The sequence below is a fragment of the Poecile atricapillus genome, chromosome 9, assembly GCF_030490865.1.
Source record: "Poecile atricapillus isolate bPoeAtr1 chromosome 9, bPoeAtr1.hap1, whole genome shotgun sequence".
Lineage (NCBI taxonomy): Eukaryota > Metazoa > Chordata > Aves > Passeriformes > Paridae > Poecile > Poecile atricapillus.
Window position 1 is genome coordinate 6,290,356 of NC_081257.1, and position 21,339 is coordinate 6,311,694.

The window sequence follows — 21,339 nt, forward strand, 5'->3', positions numbered from 1 at the left end:
ATTTTGGACATGCAGGAGGTGGGAAGTAGAGAGAGACATGTAACAATATCTCAGAAATGCACATGCCAACACCTGAAAGAACCCAATAAGGCAGAATCCTCTGCTATGGTTGTCTGTGTACAGAATAGAGAAACTTACATGAAAATCTTGAGATAAACTGAGAATTTAGTACTAATGACTAACTACAATAGCTGAATAACCCTGTCCTGCTGCAAATAAGGTATTTTTCTCCTACCTGTTTTATCAGAAACAGAGTAAGATGAAATCTTACATGTTAAGGTTAAAAAAAATCCAAGCCCAAAACAAGGAATCATCAAATTAGGATTTCTTTTGTTTCAGCACACTTTTTGTTTTGTATGATTTCTACCCTGTGCTCTTAGCAAGGCCTTGCCTCAACATCCTATTTTGCCAAGAAAAATTATTGTAATCTGATTCAAAATGTCAAAGGGAACAGAAGAGAGGGATCCAGGGAAGGAAGAGCTCGGCTACATGGGCCAGTTTAATTTCTCAGTGCTGCAGCTCATCACAGCTCAATCCTCTTGCTTTGTCTGTCCACTTGTAGCAGGGATAAAACAAGAAAACTGTTCTTGCCTAACCTGCACAGAGATGGCTCAGGTTCTGAGCAAAAAATGATAAATGTTTTTGCTTCTGCAGCAAAACAAATGCCATGTGCAAGATGGCAAACCAAAGAACAACCAACAAAAAAACATTAACAACCGCTCCAGCATATGAAAATTTGGCATAAAATAATCAAAAAGAATGGCCTGGCTTTAGGGAAAGGGAATTAATGATACAACATTGTTCTGAACAACACAGCAAAGGCTTCTGGCTGTCTAAAACAACTAGGATCGTTCAGTGTCAGCTTTTCCTTTATGTCTTGTACCCCTCCTTGAGGGTGGAGAGAGCTGGGTCAGAGGGGAGGGGAGCACACAGGGATCACCAGGAGGGGCACAGGGGATGCCCCCAGGCATTGCTGAGGAGGTGCTGGAGCCTTCCTGAACCACACTCTGAATTCCCTGTTAGAACATGTGCACTCCCAAATAAAACATGTGTGTTCCCAAATTAAATCTCTTGTGTTCCCAAATTACATCTCTTGTGTTCCCAAATTAAATATCTTGTGTTCCCATACACAGCTCATGCATTCCCAAACACAACACATACATTCCCATATACAATATGTGTGTTCCCAAATAAAACTCATGCATTCCCATATACAACCTACACATTCCCAAATACAACCCACACATTCCCATATACAATACATGCATTCCCAAACACAACACATACATTCCCATGTACAACACGTGCATTCCCAAATAAAATTCATGCATTCCCAAATAAAACTCATGCATTTCCATATACAACCCACACATTCCCAAATACAACTCATGCATTCCAAAATACAACTCATGCATTCCCATACACAATACATGCATTCCCATACACAATACATGCATTCCCATATACATTATGTGTGTTCCCAAATAAAACTCATGCATTCCCATATACAACCCACACATTCCCAAATACAACCCACACATTCCCATATACAATACATGCATTCCCATATACCATACATGCATTTCCAAACACAACACATACATTCCCATGTACAACACATGCATTCCCAAATAAAATTCATGCATTCCCAAATAAAATTCATGCATTCCCAAATACAACCCACACATTCCCAAACACAACTCATGCATTCCAAAATACAACACATACATTCCCATATATAATACATGCATTCCCATATACAATACATGCATTCCCAAATAAAACTCATGCATTCCCATATACAACCCACACATTCCCAAATACCACAACCCACACATTCCCATATACAACACATGCATTCCCATATACAACACATGCATTCCCAATTAAAACTCATGCATTTCCATATACAACCCACACATTCCCAAATACAACTCATGCATTCCAAAATACAACTCATGCATTCCCATACACAATACATGCATTCCAAAATACAACTCATGCATTCCCATACACAATACATGCATTCCCATACACAATACATGCATTCCCATACACAATACACACATTTCCATATACAACCCCTACATTCCCAAACACCCCACCTGCATTCCCAAGCCTGGCAATGTCACAGTGAGTATGACAGTGAGCACAGTGCCCTTGTGAAGCAGCCTCCCCTGCACTGGGTGCTGTACCTGCTGCCGCTCCACGCTGCTCAGGCTGGGGGAGATGCCGACTGTCCTGGCTGCATCCACGCTGTTTTTGGTCAGTGCTAGGGGCTGCTCCATGCTCAGGCTGGGGATGGAGGCGTACATGTGGTTGGCGTGGAGGCTCATGGTGGGGGCAGCCGCGCGCTCGATGGGGCTGCGGCTCCGCTCCCGGTGCTCCTTCCGGTAATCCCCGTTGGCAGTCTTGGTTCTGGCAGGGAGGAAAACAGGGGAAAGGGATTAGTGTGGTTCCAGGCTGTCCTGAGACAGGCAGCATTCCATCAGCCCTGGCAGGAATGTGCTGTACGAGGTGGAATCCCCCAGTGGGATATCCCAAGAGAAGCCAACCCCCCACACCTGCCAGCTCTGCCAACCAGCATTTCCCTTCAGCCTATAATTTCTTCAGATACTCATCCAGATGCACCAAGAAACAACTTTTTTTAACATCAGACTCCTCCTCTATACCAGACTATTAATCCCACTCCATCCAACACTGCAATATTCTCTAAGCATTGCTGAAGCCCAAGGAGGGTTTATTTTACTGAAAAGACATGGCTGATATCAGCAAAAATGCAGGGAGTCAAGGCAGGAATCAAAATTTTCAGAGGAGAAAATGAAGAAAAAGCAAACTACACTGGATTTATGTCAGAATCATTTATTTACAACTGCCCTTTCAAAAGACTGATTTCCAGCTACTCCTGAACAGTCCTGTGGATGTGCTCACATAACGAGCCCATCATTCACTGCAGTGGAAAGAAAGCTGGGTTTGTATCTGTGGATGAGGGATTTCAGTTCCCATACTGGAACAGAATTGCTGTTAAAGGCAAACCAGTGGCTGAAGGGAAAAGCACCTCCCTCATCACCCAGTGGACACAGGCATCCCCAGCAGTCTGGAGTCACCAGTGCTGGAAGAGCTCACACACTGCAGTGGGGAACAGCAAACTGCAGCTGCAAAAGCACCAGGGGAGACCACTGGCTCTATGGAAAATAAAAAGAACAACCTGTCTTTGGACCGTTCTTGAGTACCAGTGAAACTCCCTCTGTGTCCTCTCTGTAAATGTGTGAAATTCAAGGTGGGTTTTCCCTCATTTTTAAAGCCTATCATAGCAAATTAATATGCAGGAACAATCTTTAAAAATGCTCTGATGAAAGGCAGAGACAGAAAAGGAATCAATGTTCAATGTTGAAGTAAGTTACAAATCCAAACATCCTGTTTCAAGGTCTGAGGAAATCTCTCCACAAGCAAGGCTGAGGGAAAATGTCCTGCTAATTGAGGGAAATAAGAAGCCCCTAAAAAACCCACACGGGGTTTGGGGATATCCCATGGTGATCCCACCCAGCCCTAAACCCTTTAGCCTCAACATCCCGTGGTCATGGATTCCAGGCTTTAAACTACATACTTTTTCAAGTACCTTTCCTTCACAGGCTCTTTTTGTTTCTTTTCAACCTAAAATTCAATGGCTTGGATTGCTCTAGCCCTGACTCTTGTATTAGGAGAGAGACAAAGCCATTGCTCCTCCCTCATCATCTTCATGCCACTCCCAAGTTCATCTCTTCAACAACCTCTTATTCCAGTAATACTTTCTTCAAATAAAACCTGCATCTTGGTCATCTTTGTGCCCCTGCCAAGTAAGAGCTAAGTCACCTCCTCTCTGGAGATGAGGATCCAGATCTTTGCTGCATTTAGGAACAGCACCTTGGCTGAACTACTCTCAATTCCTCAGTGCTATTCCTCAGCTTGCTCAAGAGTCACTTGGCTGTAGAGAAATTACTGCTCCTGAATCAAATCTCAACTCATTTTTCGTGGTAGAAGCTGGGTTAACACGATGCCAGGCAACCAGCGACTTGGGAAGCTCAGGACACAGGGACTCTGTGCCAAATTCCCCTGGCAGCCTGGGGAGGGCAGTGCCAACAGCACAACAATACCATCTGTAACCCTTTGCATCCCCTTGGCTCTTTTCACTAATTACAAATTAGCAGCTGCAGATTACCAGAATCCACCGTAAAATCCAACCCTGGAGGTTGCACAGCTGGTCCTGTGTGTTCTCCATGCCCATTTTCCAGGCTGGATTTGACCAGCAGCTCACAATTCCCCAGGAATCACTGTCCCAGCACTGTCCCAGCTCAGTTCCAGGAGCATTCAGTTGCAGGAAAGTTTGGAATTGCATCGCTCTGAGCTAATGGCTGATGCAAATGTGAGTTAATGGCAGCACAAGGGGCTCTATATTTAATGTACAGTAGCTCCTCTTGGATTACAGCATGGAAACAGCTCCTGGACATGATCCCACCCCAGCCCTGAGCAAGCAGGCAGGAACCTCACACACAGCCTGGACAAAGCCTGGGATATCCTGGGAAACAGCAACACCAAAAACCACGGCTAAAATCACTGTTCAGCAAATGTTCCCTCTTGGTGCTGCAGCCCAGAACCTCTGGAGGCTGCAATCCAAATTCTCACTTTTCAACTAAATATTAGCTGGGCTACTACAATTAAAATTACAATTTGGAAGCTGCAAAACTAGCAAGAGCTCCAGGAGATTCCTACTTTTCACTGCCTCAAAAACAGAATCTCTACTCAGAATTATTCTGATTTTAGTAAGCACAAGCTGATTTTCAAAGCAAAAATTTTGTTTACTCCCCAAAAATGCTTATGAAATGAAACAAAACATGTACCTACACGAGTTGCTTGGGGTTTTTTGTCTTAGAACAAATTTCCAACAATTTAGCGTTGCATTACTGGGGGGTGGGGCTGTCAAGTGACCACTGATGAACAAACTTCCTGAAATTCCCAAGCAAAATAAATTTTCCATTTTACACAACAGCACTTATTTCACTCATCCTCGCTTTAAATGAAGAGTCACAGCCCTAAATTTTGTTGAACTGGTAGTTTTTCTGCTAAAGAAACCACCAAACCAACAACAACAAAAACCCCAAACAAAAACCCAATCCTAACAAAAAGTGCAACACAGAAAAACGCAATAAAAATTTTCCCAGAAGACTTTTGGAGGAAGGGACCAAAAAACTGGGGAATGGGATCAACTTGTCTCCAGGAAAAAGCCCAGAGACAAGACCTTCCCTAAAGACACCTAAAATTATTGAGTTATCTCAGCAGACCACACCCCAGGCCCTTCTGCAGGCAAATAATTCCTTCTTCCTAAATTAGAACAACTCCTCTTCCAGGCAGGGAACTGCTTAAAATCCACTCCCTGAAAATTCTCTCCTCAATTCATCCACCTTCTACTCATCCAGTCTCTGGAAAAAACGACAAACACCTGAAGCTTTTACTTCCACATCAGATAATATTTCTTCTGGAAATGTTCCAGCACCGTGTAGGACAGTACCATAAAAGCTCTGCTCTCGTGAAAATATAGCAGCATTTGTGAGTCCCTCCTGTTCATACATAAATAGCAAATCCTACAGATTTGTTAGACTAACAGTAAGATTATTTATAGGACATTCCTCAGCTTCATGCTATTAAGTAATTTAGTTTAGAGCGTCACTTAAAAAATAATTTTCTATGGATTATTTGTTGTTGTGATGATGATGATGGTTCTTGTTTTGGTATTAAAGACTTTATCTGGAGGGGCAATCAGAAGATAAGTGTGTGAAGATAATCATATTTCACTGAAGTCCATGAGCTCAAATATTCCACACACTCTGGGCAAGTTCAGAGATGCATCTCTCAAGTCAAACATGAAGACCCAAAATCACAAAGAAGGATTTCTGAACAAGCTTGAAAAATAACTTAAAAATATATACTACAAACAAATCCAGCTGTCCAAACAGCTTTGCCATCCCTGGACTCCAGTTTGTCTTAAAAATCAGCATATTTTACCAACCCTGAGTCCATGAGCAGCAGGGGAGATGCAATTCTAGTGCTTAAAATTCCCATGGGTGAGCCCAGAGCAGACCCAGGCACAGGGATCCAAGCCCACCATCGCCTTTTCCTGCTAACACAGCTATCACAGCTACTTCCAGCTTTATCTGAGCAACATTAGACACGATCCCAACCTCCAATGAACTTCTCCAATCCTTAAAAAATCTTTAAAAACAGCCACGGTTTTTCCAGCTGCTCCCCAGTGAATCAGAGCACTTACCAAGCATCATGTGCTGGGGTGGCTGTCACCAAAGCCCTACCCATGCCAGTGTGGCAGCCCTGCTCAGGGCAGCTCCAAGGTGGATAAATCCCTGTGTTCCCAGCGTTTTGGGCTGCAGAAGCTTCACCCGAGGCTGTTCTGCTGGCTGGCACCGAGAGAGGGGAATTCACACCCGGCCCGCAGCAACAGGCGGCCTCTGCCAGCTGCTGCAGGAAAAGGGAAAAAAGAGGCCCACGAAGGGGACAGCGCTGCCTGCACTCACTTCCAGCCTGCAGAGCCTTCAGGAATGCTGCCAAAAGCAGTTCTGTACCTCCAAGGCAAGGATCACAGACGGGTCTCACTCCCTTTGGCAGAAGCCGAGCGCTGCCTTGAAATGGAAGCTGCAGAGGAGAGTTTCACTCGCACAAAGAACAACCGCCCCTTTTCTTCACACAAACACAATGCATTGCTTAACAGCAAACTTCCATTTCTGCAACCTAATTCTGGTATGATTTGAGCATTTCCAGCATCTTTAGAATGCTTCTTTTCCAAACATCTTTTACTGGTTTTATTCACTAAGCCTGAAAGAGGGCAGCTGCTTTTGTTAAAGACTTTTTAACCCACTGATACAGAGTATCGGCTCCACATGCTGAGCATCATTTCCTGCAAAAGGATCTACTTGCACACATCAATTCTGTTACTCCGAGGTGGGAAAACTAGAATTTAAAGTGGTATTTCAAAATCAGATTATATACATCCGAGGGAAAAAATCCTAAAAAGTTCATTATTCAGAAATTTTTAAGCAATACAAATTCACTAAAAAACCAAACAAAACCCCCAACAAAACCTGAAAGCAGCAGCAATTTGCTGAGTGCCAGCCAATTATCTGAAGTATTCATAACATGAAAAAATACTCCAAGCAATACCCCAATACCCTCTTGAATGACTGTCATCTAAATATATAACCTTATTCCATCCCACTTTATCAGCTTTGTGCTTCCAAGTTCCTTTTCCTTTTCTGGCTCAGTACTCCATCCCAAAGCTTGCAGAGATCCTTGTTTTTTGCTGGAATCACTCCTACCATAGAACCAGGTATGGTTTCCTGAGAAACACAGTGAATACCCTCACTCAAAGGGAAGACCTTTAAGTCTAAACCATTGAAAAACCACTAAAAAGAAATGGGATAATCTCACATATAAACAAACACAAGTCAGGCTTTCTGTACTTATCCTCACCAAAACAGGATTTTCAGAGATAAACCTTGGACCAGTTACTTGTAAATGGAATCAACCAGAAGAACAGATTTCACAGCAGAAGAAAGAAATCAGTAATAAGCTGTGAAATGCATAAAGGAGTGTCCCATTACAGCCTGCACCAAGCACAAATATTCAGATACAGATGAATTTCCCTTCCTGAAGCCTTAATATTCACAAGTATGAAAGAATGCAAGAGAACCGCATGATGTAAGACCTCAGTCCAAAGCCAAACCCACGGAACTCAAATCTAAATCTAATGTACAGTAAAATCAATTAACACAATCTCAGATCCTACTCATTTTTCTCACAGGATTCTTTTTTAATGTTTGGCCATCTTTGCTCCAACACTCTCAGGATGGTTTTAGAAAACAGCACCAGTTGCTTTGTAACAGAAAACTCAGGGATTTATTAAATTAAAAGTTCTGTCACTGCTGGAACATGTGTACAAACACAATGCAGAAACAATGACAAAGTTACCTCGCTGCAGTAGGTACAGACTGCAGGTTACCTGCAATTCACTTTTTTCAAAAAGGGGAAAAATGACTCATTAATCTCTCTGTTCCCCACTACTGCTGCCTTGCTCAGCTCCAAACATATTCCAACTCCAAACCTACCCCAACTCCTATGTTTAGGGTCTCTTTTGCTTGGTGGATGGCTCATTCTAATTTTTTATCATTTTTTGAAGAGCCTTTATGTAAGGCCATTCCTAAGACACAAAGAACAAAAATTTAAATTATAATAAATACCCAGGAAACTTCTGAAATGGTAACTGATGTCATTAATTCTGCTGAGGTAGCTTTAACATAATTTAGCCTGTAAAGAAAATTTTTAAATCATGAATGGCTCAAAAAATTGAGCTAGAACAAGAGAAAGCTCCAGATTTCAGTGTTACCACAACAATAAATGTCTAGGTATAAATGAATATTGCAGCAATCCCAAAGAGTTTCCTAAAAGGCACAGTGATTTCTGGAGAATAAACAGAACCCTTTTCTGTATCTTCAACATTGTGTTTAACTCTTACTAGGTGGGAACCAGCAGCTGAGCTCCCATCAGATCCAGCTTTTCAAGGATTGAGGACAAAACGTTTCCAGCCTCTCACCAATCCCATCAGTCCAAGAGGAGAAACTTTGATCCTCTAACCTGCACCAGGGCATCTCTGGCCTCTTTGTGCCAGCTCCTGCCCAGGAGCAGAGCAGTTCTTGGAAAGGAGATGGGACAAGTAACCAAGTCTTTGGGATTTATCTGATCCAGCCATCTCTCCAGAACTCTCTCTTCAAAGAACAACAGTAGCTCCAGTTGCCTCTAGAAAACCCTGCACCACATGCTAGAAAAATGCTGCATGGGAGAATTATTCCTGCCAGCTGTGAAGGAGGTGAGTGTTTGGGCAGCTGAGAAAGGCCCTGCAGAGGATGTGGTCTGTCCTTTAGATTGCTGCTACTGCACTTTGGAGAGCATTTGTTTGGATGGCAGTTTCAGCAAAACTGCAAAACTCAGACACATCAAAGCGTGCCAGGAACTCCATCCTACAACCAGCCCACGACTCAGCTTTCCTTTCTAGCTCCAAAGTGAGCTCTGCAGAGGCCACCACAGTGCCTGGGTGTTTTGAGGTACCTGAGGCACTCAAAGCTGGTGAAGCAGAGGGAGTGGAGCAAGGCAGGATGCTGGAGGCACTGGGATGAACAGGATGGGATCCAGAACAGCAAATCACTGCTGAAAGGGAAACTAAAACTATCCTTGCAGAACTCTGAGCTGCTTCAAGTGCTTAAGGCACTTGGGATGCTTGGAGGGGAGAACTTCCAGGAGAGCAAACGACAAAAACACGAGGTAAAAGAGACACTCCAAATTTCAAACAAGCAGGAAGGAAAATCTGAGTGTAGGGAAAGAGCAGAGAGGCTTTAATGGAAGCATGTCTAAGGTCATAGGGACAGAGTCTGGGAAAGGATTCATTTGTACCCACTGCAGTGCCCACCTAAACACCTCTGGCACACATTTCCTCCTGCACTCTACCCACCCACCAGAGGGGTCATGTGCAGCTTTTATAATTTCCTTTGAAGTCAAACTTGGCACATGCAATGAGCCTTTTATACCCAGTCAGTGGAAAATACTGTAAAAACTATTCATGATCACCCAGAGCAGGCCCCAGGCCAGTGTCAGGGGAAAGGCTGCACATCAAATGCAGGAGTGGGTCATGTCCCAGGGCACAGCATCAGCCACGGGCACTCAGCATTCCCAGGACACTTCAGACTGTCCTGCAGGCTCTGGGAAAACCTGCTGGTGTTCAAACTCAGTGGTGAAACCTGGCAGGAATGTTAAAGGAAATACAAAATGCCAGTTGTGTTCTCTTAGAGGACTCACTGGGTTGTTATTTACAATATTTTTTACCTTTTTTTTAATTTGGAAAAAGTGGTTTTGATCATCACCCAACGGCTGTCATGGAACTGTTTTTGTAAAAGTCCGTACCAGCTAAAATCAATCCATGAACCCCAAATTCTCACAAGTCTGTGAGATTTTCCCTAGTTCCACCACCTAAAAGACTGCATCAGGTTGAACTTTACAGCAGAGGAGCAGATTAATAATTTTCTTCAAACAGAAGATAGGGGAAGTAAAAGATATCAACAGCAGGAGCATGGTTTATTTGGTAAGAGCTTTAACAACACAAACCAGCCTCTGAAAATAAGGTCACAGCCCTGGAATTAACTGTGCCAAACCATCAGGAGAAAATGGGACTACACAGCCTTCCCTTCCAGCTTCACTGGGTCTAATGAGAAAGAAGGAAAAAAGCCTGGGATCCTTAAAACTTGGAAATTATGTACACACTGTAACATTAGCTGAGGTGAAGCAGGAAAAGTTGAGAAACGACAATAATTCACTTCCAGACATTTCAAAAATTCTCAAAAAAAAAACCCCAAGGCTCCTTAAGCCTTTAGACCAAGAGCAGTGTTTAAACAACTGGTTTTAAGAAATTAGACTTTTTTCACAGGCTGTTTTAAAGAAGGAATAAATATTTCATTAAAAGTTTATTGAAACTGTTTGTAATTGCTAATAAAATCTGAATTACCAAAAACTCTAGAAGCACTATAAAACCAGTAACAGCTTCATTGTATATTGCACAACTATTCAGACCAATATAGTAAAATATTTCCTTGAAAAGCTGGTAACCAAATGGACCCCAGCAGCAGCAGGTGAGTGTTTAGAGGGCATTTCTGCAGCTCAGGCACCCCACACTCTGCAGTTAACAGTCTCCTCTCACAGCAGCTTCTGGTTTAGGGTTTTTTAATTAGAAAAGCAAATCACAAGCTAAAATGTTTGGGGATTTTGCTTACTCCCTTTGGAAGGTATTGGTTTGTGAATTCTGACAGTTACTGATTAAAAACGTGACAAAGGTTTATGAAGCATCATTTGGGCAGCAGAACATCAGTCATGGCAGTGGTGTCAGTCGTGTCCATATGGATCCATCCCCATGGATGCACCCACACCTCACACCACCACAGCTCTGGGTTCAATCCCTGCATGGGCCATTCACTGGAGAGCTGGACTTGACCATCCTTGGGGTCCTCTTCATCTCAGAATACTCTGTAACCCACCCACACAGGGTCCATCCACTTGGGGATTCACCCACACCAGGATCCACCCACACGGGATCCATCTCTGCAGAATTCCCACTGAGAAAGCGACCCCATCACTGGGATCTCCATCATCAGCATCAGCATTTGACCCCATCAAACCCTCCAGACCCCAATGGCAGCAAAGCCCTTTTATTCCCCTCCTCTTTCTCTAAGGATAAACCTCAAACCGACCCAGCCCTGCACAGCCCAGCCTTGAGGCATCCCCCAGCCTCCAGCCCTGTGGCTCAAGGATTCCCTGGGATCCCTCAGCCTCCTCCCCCAAACCACTGTTTGGGAATTGCAGGGGCCTGCCAGCACCTGGCAATGCTGCAGGAAGGAGTTAAACCTGCCAGGCTGTGCCTGCCATCCCACAGCATCTGCACCGCCAGCTTGGGGAACAAAACTACTGATTCAACTAGAAATTAATGTAAGGTTTGATTCCAAACCTTACCCTCACACAGTCATTGTCTATAGCAACCGTGTCCATAACATTCTCATTCTCAAGAGCACAACTTTCTAGTAAAATGCACATCTGTCAAACTGCAGGAAACATCTGGGAAAATGGTTAAATAGAAAGAAGTGAGATTAAACTTTTTGTTTCCATGGGATTGGATATACATCCAGAATGTGTTTGCAAAGGTTACTGGTTCTTTTCTTGCTTCTTTCTAAGATCTCAGGCTTTAGGATTGGTGCTGAATTTCACCCCATGCAGATATAGATTGATTCACACAATGTAAAATTTTCCTTCTATCTTGGGGTAAAAATCCAACACCAGGGCTTGAGGGATTTCCCATTCATTTAAGAGTTGGACTCGATGATCCTTGTGGATCCTTTCCAGCTCAGAATATTCTGTGTTTCTGTGGTTCCCATTCCATCCCTAAGTGCACAGGACCCCAATGCCTTCCCTAAGTGGGTGATCAAACTCCTCTGTGCAACACTAACACGGCTCTTCCCCTCAAGAGGCAGCTTGGAGCCTTGACACACCACAGAAGGGTCATGCTCCTCCACAAAAGATGGAAAATGAAAGTGGGAAAACACGTTATCAAAGCAGAAATCTGGAGCTGGCTAACAAACCCCTTCTGTTTTCAAGTGGAGGAGACACCTGAGCTAACACTGCCTGGTTTTTCAAGTACCTCCACATCTACCCAAATTTTGACAGATAGGTCTTTTTGTGAAGTACTGATAAGCTATCAATCAAATTGCTTTTAGCTCTGAAACTGTTCCTAACAAACCTTTCACATGTGCTTCAACTGAAAGGTATTGGAGTGCTTTCTGAAATTCCCCCTTGGCTAAGAAGTGCAGAACTCTGTGTTAAATATTAACTCAGATATGGTGGCTCTTTCAAGTCTGTCTCTGAAGGTTCAATTTAACATGTATTTCTTGAAAACAATTTAAATTTGTGCAGTGTGTGATCTCCATTAATAAATAAGAAAATGTCTGATTCACTCCATCATTCAAGCAACACAGACAAGAAAAGGAAAAAAAAAATCAGGAAAAGCAGTTTGAAACCTGCTCTGTGATCTTTTGTCCACTTAATCAACAAGAGCCACATTGCCTCAGTTCCACTGAGGATTCAGCAGCTCCAACAGGACTGCTTTGAGAGCCCCAAAATCCTCCAAGGGCACACTTGTGCCAAGGATGCTTCACTCAACAGATGAGAGACACTTCGGGTGTTCTCAACTGTGCACTGGGGTTTTTTTCCCCAACAATTTGTCTCAATAAAATGACAGTGAAAACATATTTCTCAATACCACATGAAGTTTGGAACCCAAAGAGTAGTTGGAGCAAAAAAGTCTCTGACAACTCCCAGGCACCTCTGAGAGCCAGTTCTGCATCTTTTCAAGCCCTGCTGGAGCCACACTCCTCCACAACAGGGACCTGATTTTCTGCAGAACATTTCCACCCTGTGTTCTCAGCCAAGCTCAGCAGGAAGGTGACAAAAATCTCCCTCTAATGAGGAACTTTATTTATTCAATATTTAAATCTTAATCAAAATTTCTCACTTTGAGCAACTCTAAAACTCGCTGAAGATGCAGCTGAGCCCGCTCTGAGCAGGAAGTTGGATGAAATGGTCTCACCTGAATTATTCCACAGCCTTCAAGGAACTTGTAATTTTAAAAAGTTAAAGTGTAACTTTTAGCACACATTTTTTTAAAGGATGCCCCACTAATTTCTATCACAGTGTCATTAAAGTGAGCAAATACCATTGGATATTCATGGTAAAACACTTGTGGTGTAAGGCAGCTGCAGGAGTGTTTTGGGTGGGATTGACATCATTCTTCAGGGTAACAAAACTGAAGACAGCCCAGAATTGGAAGAGTCTGAAACTACACATCATTTTACATTATACACATTAAAGTAACTTATTCATGTACAGACCTTTTATTACAAGAAAAAGCCAAATTATTTATCACACAAACCAAGAGCCAATTATTCCCTCGACTTCACAGCTGCGAACATTTAGCCACGGGAAGATTTTTATACAGAAATTAATCGTCACCGCAATCCTAATGCCACCAACTAAACGGGAACAAGGGGAAAATTCTCCATGCACGAGCCCGCTGGTCCCAAACCCCAAACGCCGGCTTCCAGGCTGACGTACTCCACACAAGAGAACAAAAATAATGGTCCCCGGCTGAATTCCAAAGGCCATTTCTTTGGAAGGGGCAGCACTGTGCCCGCTGGCCGGGCTGGGGACTCTTAGGGCGGCGGGGAGGCCGGGACAAGGCAGCCTTTGTGTGCCCGAAGCTGCGGAACGGGAGGGAGGGGAGAGGGAACCAGCGACACAACACGGCAGGGAACGAGGGAGCCCTGCAGGGAGGCAAAGAACCCGGGAGGAGACAGCGAGAGAGGAAGGAGGCTAGAAAAAGGGAGAGAAGAGAGCGGGAAGGAGCATGAGAGGAGAGTGGGAGAGAGCCAGGGAGGGAGGGGAGCAAGAGAGACACGGAAGGAGAGAGAGGGAGCCAGGGAAGGAGCCAGGGAAGGAGGGGGCCCGGGAAGGAGCTCGAACAGGAGGCAGGGAAGGAGGGAGAGGGAAGGAGGGAGAGGGAAGGAGGGAGAGGGGAAGGAGGGAGAGGGGAAGGAGGGAGAGGGAAGGAGGGAGAGGGAAGGGGGGGAGAGGGAAGGTGGCAGGGAAGGAGGGAGAGGGAAGGGGGAGAGGGAAGGGGGGAGAGGGAAGGGGGAGAGGGAAGGAGGGAGAGGGAAGGAGGGAGAGGAAAGGAGGGAGAGGAAAGGTGGCAGGGAAGGAGAGGAAAGGGAAGGAGCTGGGGCTGCCCCAAGCACTCCCGAAGGGCTCAGGACGGAGCCCCCCATCCCTGCAGCGCTCAGAACTGCCCTGTAATCCCGGCTGCCAATCACTCTGCTGCAAACCAGGCTGCGTTTAGTGAATTCACGGGAAAACAAAGCCATGTTTCAAGCCTCCCTTCTCACAGAGCAACTCGAAGCCAAAAGAATCTTTCAGTTGAGCAAGACTCAACTTCAGTGAGGGCATTTCAAGTAAAACACCCGAGGGACACACCAGAAAGTGTGAAATTCAAATAAGGGAATTCCGTATTACCTGTCACTACATTTTAATTTGGAAGTACTTGTTCTTAGTTCATGTGTGTTCACAACTTCTATCACCACAAAAACACAGAAGCTATAAAAGCATATGAAAGGGGGGCAGTGCCACATGTGGGGTTTTTTTTTGTTTTTAAATTAATCCACAAGCTCTCAAGTATATTTTATTATCCCAACGCTGAGAATTCTCTCCTTTGAAAAGGCACCTTTGATAAATTGTTCTTTGCGCATTAATTCCATGACACATTTGAGGATCCTGCTAGGCTTGCCAGGGCATTTGATTCACTCTGCTCCAGAGACTGCACTCCAATAGTTGTGTTTTTCCACAATAAAAGTAAACATACCCAAGTACAGCTCACAAATGATCCTTCAGGGAATTACACCTGAGCAGGGAATGTCTCAGAGCACTCCGTTTCCAAACAAAAGGCTGACGTAACTGGATTTCTAATAACACATCCAAAGCCTTTCAATGGATTCATTCCCACTGAAGCACAGTGGGGTGCTGCTACCTCAGAGTTGAGATCAAATTGCTAACGAAAAGGTTCCACCGTTTATAATGAACCAAACACACAATTCTTGGCCTATTTAATTACATTTCCAGCCACAAGATGCTGGTGTTAAGAGAATGAATGCACAACTGCTTCCCAGTTCTACCAGCACCATCACAAAGACCCAAATGCCTGAACAAGAGCTGCTGCTGGAGGTTATAAGGACTTCTGTCAGCTGTGCCCAGGTTTTGTACCATGACCACTTTTATCCTGTGTTTTCAGGGCACTTGGCCTTGAAAAGTTCAAAATACACAGCCTCACACATATCTTTACAGTCCCAGTCACAGAAATTTGCTGTCACCACAGGCACCGTGCCACCTCATCTCCACACTCCACATCTCTCACACATTTGGATTTCTAAACTGAACATTGTCAGCCTTACACTTCTAGAACCTCCAAGTCACTTCAGTGGCTGCCATTATCGTGCTCCATGAAATCATTCTTTCCCCAGATCTACCGTGTTTTCTTTGGTGTGAACAAGCCAAGCTTCCACAACACACTTCCCATCTCCCAACCAAAATTCTTAGGACAGATCCACAGAGTTTGAGTAATCCAATTCTACCATTAAATTAGAACGTCAGAATCCAAAAAAGGTGGAAAATATGAAAAACAGTCAAAGAAATAACTTCATTGGAGGCAACAGCAGGGAAATGAGAATAAAATTCAGAGAATGTTTGTGAACGTATCTGATATATCTGAAATACACAGAAATTCAGCTATTTCAGATGAATCATAAATGTTTGAGGTTTTGTAATATTGCGTTGAAAGCATATTTTTGTATCAAACTTACAAAATAAAGTAGAAAAAGAAATGGCCTCATGGATGCTATTTTAGATTATAATCCATCTGCAGCAGATGGTTTAATTGAAACAGATTAAGTCACATGAACCCTGGGCAGAAAGCAGTGCTTTTTATTACAAGAAGAAAAGATGCATGTTTCATATACGAAAACACAGAAAGAATGTATTGAGAAAAACTATAAAAATGTACCACACTGGAAAATATTAGCTCTGACATATAGCTAAGGGATCACATGAAAGAACTGCCTGCATCTTTTAGTTTTGAACTTTGGTTGCACGAGTCTGTTGGTTCAGACTTCATTATTTTTATGGCCTCCGCTATATAAAGTGTTATAATGTACGTAACTGCCAGCTGTGTTTTATTTCATCAGTAGAAAATGAGCCTTTAAAAAAAAAAAACCTCACACTTTTCCCCCATAAAGTTACATAACATTTCAAAAATGCCATAAATCCCCTCAGTTGTGTCATGCATCCAGAAATGCAGTGCACGGTTCTTTCCAGTCACTCCTGGCCCCAGAGAAAGGCTATAAATAGTTAATTTTTTCGGGGAGAAGAGGAGGTATGTTGTAAATGAGAAGCGAGCTTTTATTGTTTTGCATTACTTCAGCGCTGGATTCCTGATTTGTAACAAATTCCAAGGCTGCAGACTGCGGGCCCAGCCTGTGAGTAAGGCTGCGGTGATTTATGGGAGGATAAATCCCTCTGTCCACATCCCATGACTCTGGAATGCACGGAATGCCGGGGCTGCAGGAGCTGAGGCAGCAGCCACAGGAGCTCCATCCATCGCTTCCTGCAGGCAGGAATGACAGGAATTCTCCAGCAGTGCCAGCCAGGCTTGCATTCCCAGGACTGGCATCTGCTGATTGCCCAACACAGGCTCATCAACGCCTTACCTGGCCGGCACATTCCACACCTGACTGTCAGAGCAGGAATGTTTAGCAACAACTGCCGCTTGCCCAGCTGTCAAGGCAGCCCAGAAGCAGCTGGCTCGGAGCTCCTGGCCTCGGAAAAATGCAAAGCACTTGTGTTCCTCCTCCTCCTCCTCCTCCTGCTGCTGCTGCCGCCTCCCCACCCCCAGCCAGAGAGCCTCAGAATGGGGGGAAGCGAAAGGAGCGCGTTCCAAAGAGCGAGGGAACAATACTGCAGAAATCGCAAGGTGAATACGTATGGCTTGCTATAAATAGTTAAGCTGAGCTAATTCCTGTTACTTCACGCTGCAGGAAAACAAAAGAAAACACGAAAACGCATCTAATCGTGGCGGCTCTTGTGCAGATCTCCCACACAAACTGGAACAAAGGGAAAAAGCCGAGCACAAAGTTTGAGGCAGGACAGGATTTTAGCACGCAGCGCTCGGTTCCGAGCGGGGACAGACGCGAGGCACTTACAGATGCGGGTTGAACATGCGGCTCATTTTGGAGACGTGGTCGTTTTCACAGTCCAGCTCCTCGTCCCCTTGGTCCATGCTGAGCTTCCTCTTGCTGGGGCTGATGGGCGGCGGGCCCGTGCGGTGGTTGCTGAGCGCGGGGGATTGCAGGGGCTGCATTCGGGGCTCCCCTCTCAGCGCCGCTTCACCTGCCCGGGGACACACGACAGGGGGTCACCACCACGGGGACCACAGCGACAACCACCCCCTCGGCAGCACAACCCCCCCAAAATCCCCCGGGAACACCCCCAGGAACATCTCCCAAACTGCACACGTGTGATGTGCTTGTAGGATGGCCAGGGCATCCCAAACCACGCCGTGCGCTGGAACAGGCGGTGAGAGAAGGCAGCAGGAGAGGGATAGCTCACCCCGGCTGAGCCCAAAGGCTCAACTAACCCATCTCTGCAGCGGCTTCTTCACTCCCATTCCCCCTCACCTTTATCACTCCCATTCCCCCTCAGCTTCTTCACTCCAATTCCCCCTCAGCTTTATCACTCTGATTCCCCCTCAGCTTCTTCACTCCCATTCCCCCCCAGCTTTATCACTCTGATTCCCCCTCAGCTTCTTCACTCCCATTCCCCCTCAGCTTCTTCACTCCGATTCCCCCTCAGCTTTTTCACTCCCATTCCCCCTCAGCTTTTTCACTCCCATTCCCCCTCAGCTTTTTCACTCCCATTCCCCCTCAGCTTTTTCACTCCCATTCCCCCTCAGCTTCTTCACTCCAATTCCCCCTCAGCTCTTTCACTCCCATTCCCCTCCAGCTCTTTCACTCCCATTCCCCCTCAGCTCTTTCACTCCCATTCCTCCCCTGGCGGGCTGCAATGCCAGCGCCGGGCTGTGATTACCTCACTCTGCAAACTATGACTATTCACAGGGAAATAAAAGCTTTGTTCCTCTTCTTACGGTCGCGGTTATAAATTCCAGGGCTACAGTTCACGTTAATGCCAAATATTCCAGATCTAAACCCGAATAAACGTCCAGATTCTCAGATGATTCCTTTTGTAAAAGCTGTCCAAAGCAAGCTTGTCTGGTATATAACTATGCAAGGGAAAAATTAGGGGGGAAATTGGAACTTGCTGATTCAAGTTTTAAATATGTCCTTAAATGTCTTTCTCTATACTTTAAAACTACGTTTGGAGCCACAAACAAGAGCACAATTCTTCAGCAGAGGAATCACAGAAATGCTAATTTCCAGCTGGAGGCAGGCAGACTGAGTAGATGGTAATTTTTTATATAATCTGACACTTCCCAGAAAAAGCCATTCCCAGCATATGGGAGCTGTGTGTAAGTAATTGCAGCAATGCTGCAGTTGGCTGTGCACAAACACACGGACAGGTCGCTGTTAAAGCGTGAGCACAGCTTCTCCCATTTCACTTAAATGTCTCACTACTCCTACAGCCTGAAGCACAGTCCTGCACTTCACCACCCATGGACTTCACTGCAACTCACATCCTCAGGTCGTATTTAGACCTCACAGGGATTTAAAGACATTTAAAAAGTGCTTTTGGGGCTCCATCAGGGGCTTGGAGAGGAGCTAAATTAACCAAGGTTACCTATTCTGGTAATATCCCTGAAATAGCTGCTTTTGCTGGAGTTTAAAATTTGTATTTTTCCTACACTGCCAGAAGCATTTTGTTTTCTACACAGCCATAATTTCCAGACCTAAAATTAGGCCTGAGTTAACTCCATCTAGAGCCCTGTGGTACCTGACAATGGAAATCTTTGTGTGCCACCACACATTTTCACATCATCACCGAGGCAAGATGATTTATAAAATGCTGCCTTAATTCCACACACGACAAATAACATTTTGTTGGAAAAAAGAAGGAGCGAGGAGAAAACCTCCTGAATGTTTACCAGTAAAAATAAGCATTCTGCCAATTTAGTCAGCATAATATAAACTAGCAAATATACGCTGACCTATAATACACCACAAGCCATGATTTCTATTAAAGACTCTGGCACCAAATCTAAATAGGAACTTTCCATCTCAGCTCTAAATAGCAAAAATTGTGCCCTGCTGCAAATGCTCTGGGACAGGCACCAGAGCTCTCCTGTTCCAACCAAACACGAATTGAGAAGCCCCCACAATCACCGAAGTGCCACAAAAAAAGCTTTATCAACACAGCATCTCTTGGAAATTGTTTTCAGATCAGTAAATTGGTGCATTTTTCCTTTGTTTTTTGCCAATAGAAACCCCCACCTACAGAGTGTTCACGTTCTAAACTTTCAAAGCAAACCACATCACAGCAGTTCCTCTACATGAGGAATCTCCCCAACTCCTGTCTTTGAAAAGGAATAATTTAAGAGCAATGTCAAGAGATAAAGCTTTCAGCACCTGAGGCTGGAGCTTGTGTCCTCCCACCCACGCACCATCTCTCCCTGCACTATCTCCCATCACTTCTGGGGACTCCAACACAAAATTCCACAACAGCAATTACAAATTCCACGTGGGCACCTAACTCCCACTGACTCCTGAGCAACTCCTACCAGTACCTGGGGTAGTTTAAATAGCCAAGTAAAGCTAAAGCTAACTTGTGTGTGTACAAAATCCCGAAAATCTCTAGACATTATTCAATTCAGTAAATCAGAAACTGGCCCTTTTTCCCCAAACAGGACCTGATACTATATAATTACCAAAGTGGGACTTGTTTATTGCAAAATTATAAAACTCATTTCTTCTATGTATGGTAACAACATTATTTATATCTTAACATTCAGATTGAGTATGAAATCTGGTAAAAATTCTACTGTATGCTGGAAGAAACCTATTTTAAAGGAATTTAGCAAAGAAAGGAAGGGGTTCTAATTAAAGCCTACCCAATTTGGTAATGCATTTTCCTGATTAGGCAGAGAACACCAAGACTTCAGCTAAACATACCAGGATCTAACCAGCACCACTGGGCCAAAATTAATCAAATTAACCAAACTTTCAACAGGTGGGATCAGTGAGAGTCTTTTACAAGACAGTTCAATTTGTACAGCCCCTCCTACCCACACCAGGCAGGAGAACAATGCCAAAAAGAGATAACAGGGAAAATCAAGGAAACGAGGAAAAATCTCTTTACATTGTTTAGAGGGATAAAATGCAAACTCCTATATTGGTTTTGCACAGCACCATGAGTTCTCATGGGACCTGCACATTTGATTAGGGCTAAAATTGCTCTTCATTCAAATAAAATTCCTTTTCCACTGCTTTCCTCCTTACCAAACGTGAATTGAAAGCAGAGAGAAAGAAACCACAGAGGAGACTACGGCCCCAAATGCTGTTTTAGGGACTAGATTTGTCTCCCCCAGCTGACCACACTCCATGGAAACCAGACTCCCATCACACAGCTGGCAAGACAACACTCTGATAAAACAACTGTGTTTTATAAATTCCCCAAGTCCAAACTCCAGGCTTCAAAATTCATTACTGTGACGGCTTGTGTCTGCCCTGCAACTGAGAGCAGAGATAGCAAACACATTTATTGTGCCTCTCATAATGCTCCTCTTTGTTTCAGCCAGCAGCTGGTGGAAGGCACTCCAGATCTGCTGCTTTCAGATACTTCTACTTACAACTATTCATACTAGTCTTCTTTTTTTTTCTTCTTCTCCTCCTCCTCCTTCTCTTTTTTTATTAAAACTGTTGGGCAACATGATAAAGCACAGACAAGCTAAACAAAGATAACACCGTGACGTAGTGTCTGCCTATAGAGCAGCTCTGCTCTCGCTTGACACCAGCCCATGCTGTCAGCAGGAATGTGCTTTATTTTAACCACTTAGGAGCCTGACTGAAAGTGTTTCCACTCCAGGCAGTGTTTGTCAGGCCAGCAGGGCTCTTCCCAGCCCCTCACAGCCCCGGGACAGCTCTCTGTAAACACAGCATG

At 44.4% G+C, this 21,339-nt stretch overlaps 1 protein-coding gene across 3 annotated transcripts in view; it reads right to left on the reverse strand.

Moving 5' to 3' along the window:
• VGLL4 (vestigial like family member 4) overlaps positions 1–21,339 on the reverse strand; it is a 75,316-nt gene that overhangs the window by 5,601 nt on the left and 48,376 nt on the right. For all 3 annotated transcript variants that reach the window (XM_058845284.1, XM_058845285.1, XM_058845283.1), the window contains 2 exons: positions 17,433–17,619; positions 2,196–2,418 (listed from right to left, as the gene is read on the reverse strand). In XM_058845284.1, coding sequence (XP_058701267.1) covers positions 2,196–2,418; positions 17,433–17,619 — 410 coding nt within the window. The remainder of the gene's footprint in view (positions 1–2,195; positions 2,419–17,432; positions 17,620–21,339) is intronic.